At 40.6% G+C, this 3,179-nt stretch overlaps 1 protein-coding gene across 1 annotated transcript; it reads left to right on the top strand.

The window, feature by feature from the left end:
• The first annotated feature begins 1,727 nt into the window (after positions 1-1,727).
• Positions 1,728-2,969, top strand: LOC117621603 (protein LURP-one-related 5-like). The gene is made up of 2 exons (XM_034352172.1): positions 1,728-2,164; positions 2,393-2,969. Exons 1-2 carry the CDS (start codon positions 1,940-1,942, stop codon positions 2,783-2,785), a joined length of 618 nt encoding a protein of 205 aa, XP_034208063.1. The 5' UTR covers positions 1,728-1,939; the 3' UTR covers positions 2,786-2,969.
• Positions 2,970-3,179: the final 210 nt, after the last annotated feature.

The raw sequence follows: 3,179 nt of genomic DNA, 5'->3' as shown, positions 1-3,179 counted from the left end.
TTTTGGTCACTCAACTCCAAAAAATAGTTATAGAGGTCACTCAATTGGATATTGTGTTGCACCATTAGTCCCTACCGTTAGAGAGACTTAACGTTAGGGACTAATGATGCAACACAACACCCAATTGAGTGACTTTTGCAACTAATATTTGAGTTGAGTGACCAAAATGTAACTCCGAGTATAATTGAGGGATCATTGCTACAAATAGTGCATTTTTATTTTTATTTTGCTCTCTTATCACCCTAGCCATATCTTGGGAGATAATTTTGTATATAATGGGATATCACTGTTTTTTTTTTATAAAATCTCTAATCAATTATATCTAATCATGAGTGATAACTTTTTCACATTATAGAGTGTGATTAATTGAAGATACTAAAAGTTTTATCCCGTAACATGCAAGTTGATCTCATATTTGAAAGGCATGCCTAATCATGTTGGGTGCATCAGTTTTGGGTGAATTTATGTGGCAGATAAATTTTAATTAACTCTATTTAATTTTCCAATCATTTGTTCCATATATTATCCTTTTTATAAAAAAAATCCAAGCTTCGCACTCGGTTTGCCGACCACCAGAGATGAAGGAAGTACATGCCAGGGTGCAGGCACATGCCTCCTCTCACATTTTGTTATATCCAAAAAAGTAGGTTCACCTTTTTGAGGTGCATCCTCTTTTCATTTCTAACGACCCACACTCGTAACCTAAATAGAACCCGTCTCATTTGAAAATTCTCAGGGCATCACTGACTCCCCATTGTCACATGACTGCCGTCAATGACACACTACTGCTGCTGCGCAGGACCACGGCAGGGGCTGTCGTAAATTCCATGAATAAGAACCACGGGTGAAGCAAAGAGAATTAAACTTGGGTACACATGCGGAAGAAAAAACAAAAAGGTGAAAAAGATTAAAATGTAATAACTGAAAGTTGAAGACGCAGTTTGAATTACTCTTTTTGGAAAATATTCATCATTGGTAATTCTCCTTTTTAAACTTGAAGGTAAAAATCACACTGATTTTTCTGGTTTGACTGGACAATTGTCGAAACGCTTGCATCAGCAAACAAAGTGTTTATGGTCATCCTTCTCCTTTCCTCATGACACGCACAAAACGCACAACGAAATGTCAGCAACTCGAGTGGTCAGTCTGCAGTCTCACATATCCCAAGTCCCAACAGGCAAACTTGCCCGAGTTAAACCCAGTCAACTCAGTTACGCTAAAAGTAGCCGAGTCAAACGTATTCGAGTCTCTCCCATCCCATTCATCCAACTGTCCAGTATAGGTATATTTATAGCCTTCCATTCCATACATTTTAACATCATGAGATATTGACAGTTTGTTTGAGAAAATTCCCGAATAAGATCTAGTTTAGTGAAAAATAACCTTCATTTGTGATATCATATTCAAATCTTTATTACACATTGATAATGTGTGTGAGAAAATTCCCCTCTCCTCCTTAATTTTAACAAAAACAAACTGATATTAGAAAGAAGGAAATCAAACTTAAGATTTTGAATAAAGCGATAAATAGGAAATCAAACTTAAGATTTCGAATAAAGCGATAAATAGCCTTCCATATTCTTGGAGAGAAAAAGAGTGACCACACCAACCAAACCTCAGTGACCAACTGGCCATGCACTCATACCCATTCCAATAGGCCCATGGCCATAATTAATTAATGCAAATTAACGCACATCTCAAAAAAAAAAAAAAAACCAAAAGCTCCGAGTTCTCACCGTGTCCCTTTCATTGTGTATATATCAACAGCGCATATCTCAGTCTTCCCTTCACTTCAACGCCATCAATATTTCTTTCTTCCACAGCGTCCGTATCTATTTCCCTGCTCTCAGATTCAGATCAACAATCTCACAGCCCCCAAAAAAAAGAAAAAGAAAAAAAAAGAGAGAGAGAGAGAGCTCTTCATTTACTGTTTGATAAAATGAAAGAGGGGTTGCTTGAGAATTCTAGGTTCGTATTTGATCAAGAGACCCTCCTCACCGTTTGCAAAACCTGCCTCTTCTTCCCCGGCGATGGCTTCACTGTCTACGACTGCAAGGGCCAACTCGTCTTCCGGGTTGACTCGTACGGCCCCGACCCGCGCGACAGAAGCGAAGTCGTCCTCATGGACGCCCACGGCCGCTGCCTCCTCACTGTACGCCGCAAGGTAAAGAAAAAAAGAGTATTTCACTGAGTCAACTCAGCGAGTTTACAGATTTCGTTTCTGCGCCCTGCGCACGTGCACTGGAAATCGTTTTGCTTTCCATTTCCAGTAATGGGTTTTAAATAATTTCCATTTTCGGCTGCTTATTTGAATGGCCCGTCCATTGAAACGATTTGCAAACACTCGGTGAGTTAACCCGGAATCTAATGCGTGCTTTATGTTGATTAACAGAGGCCGAGTCTGCATCAACGGTGGGAAGGGTTTGAGGGGGAGAGAACGGACGGCCAGAAGCCCATCTTCAGCGTGCGAAGGTCGTCCATTATCGGACGGTCCAGCATGACCGTGGAGGTGTACGGAGACCCAGGCGAGGAGTACCAGATCGAGGGCTCATTTGCGCAGAGATGCTGCACGATCTTCAATGCGGAGAAGGAATCAGTGGCTGAGATTCGACGCAAAGTGGATGCTTCCACCCACGTGGTGCTTGGGAAGGACGTTTTCTCTCTCTGCATCAAGCCCGGGTTTGATGGGGCCTTTGGTATGGGATTGGTGCTCGTCCTTGATCAGATCAACGGTGATGATTATGGGGATGATGGTATTGAGATGGACCCCACCGCAGAGGGTTAGAAAGGGGTAGCGAGTGTAAAGTGTGGCTGGCTGGGTTTGATTTGGAGTGTGTTGGGGGTTTTTGGACTGGTTATTGGCACTGTTTGGCGGACTGGGGACCTCTTGGATTGGGTGTAGATCTTTCTTGTATTTTCTTGTACTTTGATAATTTAAAAAAAATGAGATTATGTATAAATTTATGTAATCTCACTTGTTTTTTTTTCCTTAGAAGATAAAGAGAAATAGAAGAAAAATGTATACCTTTCTCAAAAAATCATGTGGGGTTATGAATGAGGACTTGAAGAATTGTTGGGTTGACTCAATTAATTTTAATTAAGAGAACGTGAATAATTCTTGGATAAAATTATATGGAATAAAATTTCGGGATAAAAAAGAAGGATTTCGAGTTGCTGTA

Source organism: Prunus dulcis, chromosome 3 (genome assembly GCF_902201215.1).
Source record: "Prunus dulcis chromosome 3, ALMONDv2, whole genome shotgun sequence".
In the NCBI taxonomy this organism is placed as follows: Eukaryota; Viridiplantae; Streptophyta; class Magnoliopsida; order Rosales; family Rosaceae; genus Prunus; species Prunus dulcis.
Note: the sequence above shows the minus strand (reverse complement) of the source record. Positions and strands in the feature narration are given on the sequence as shown.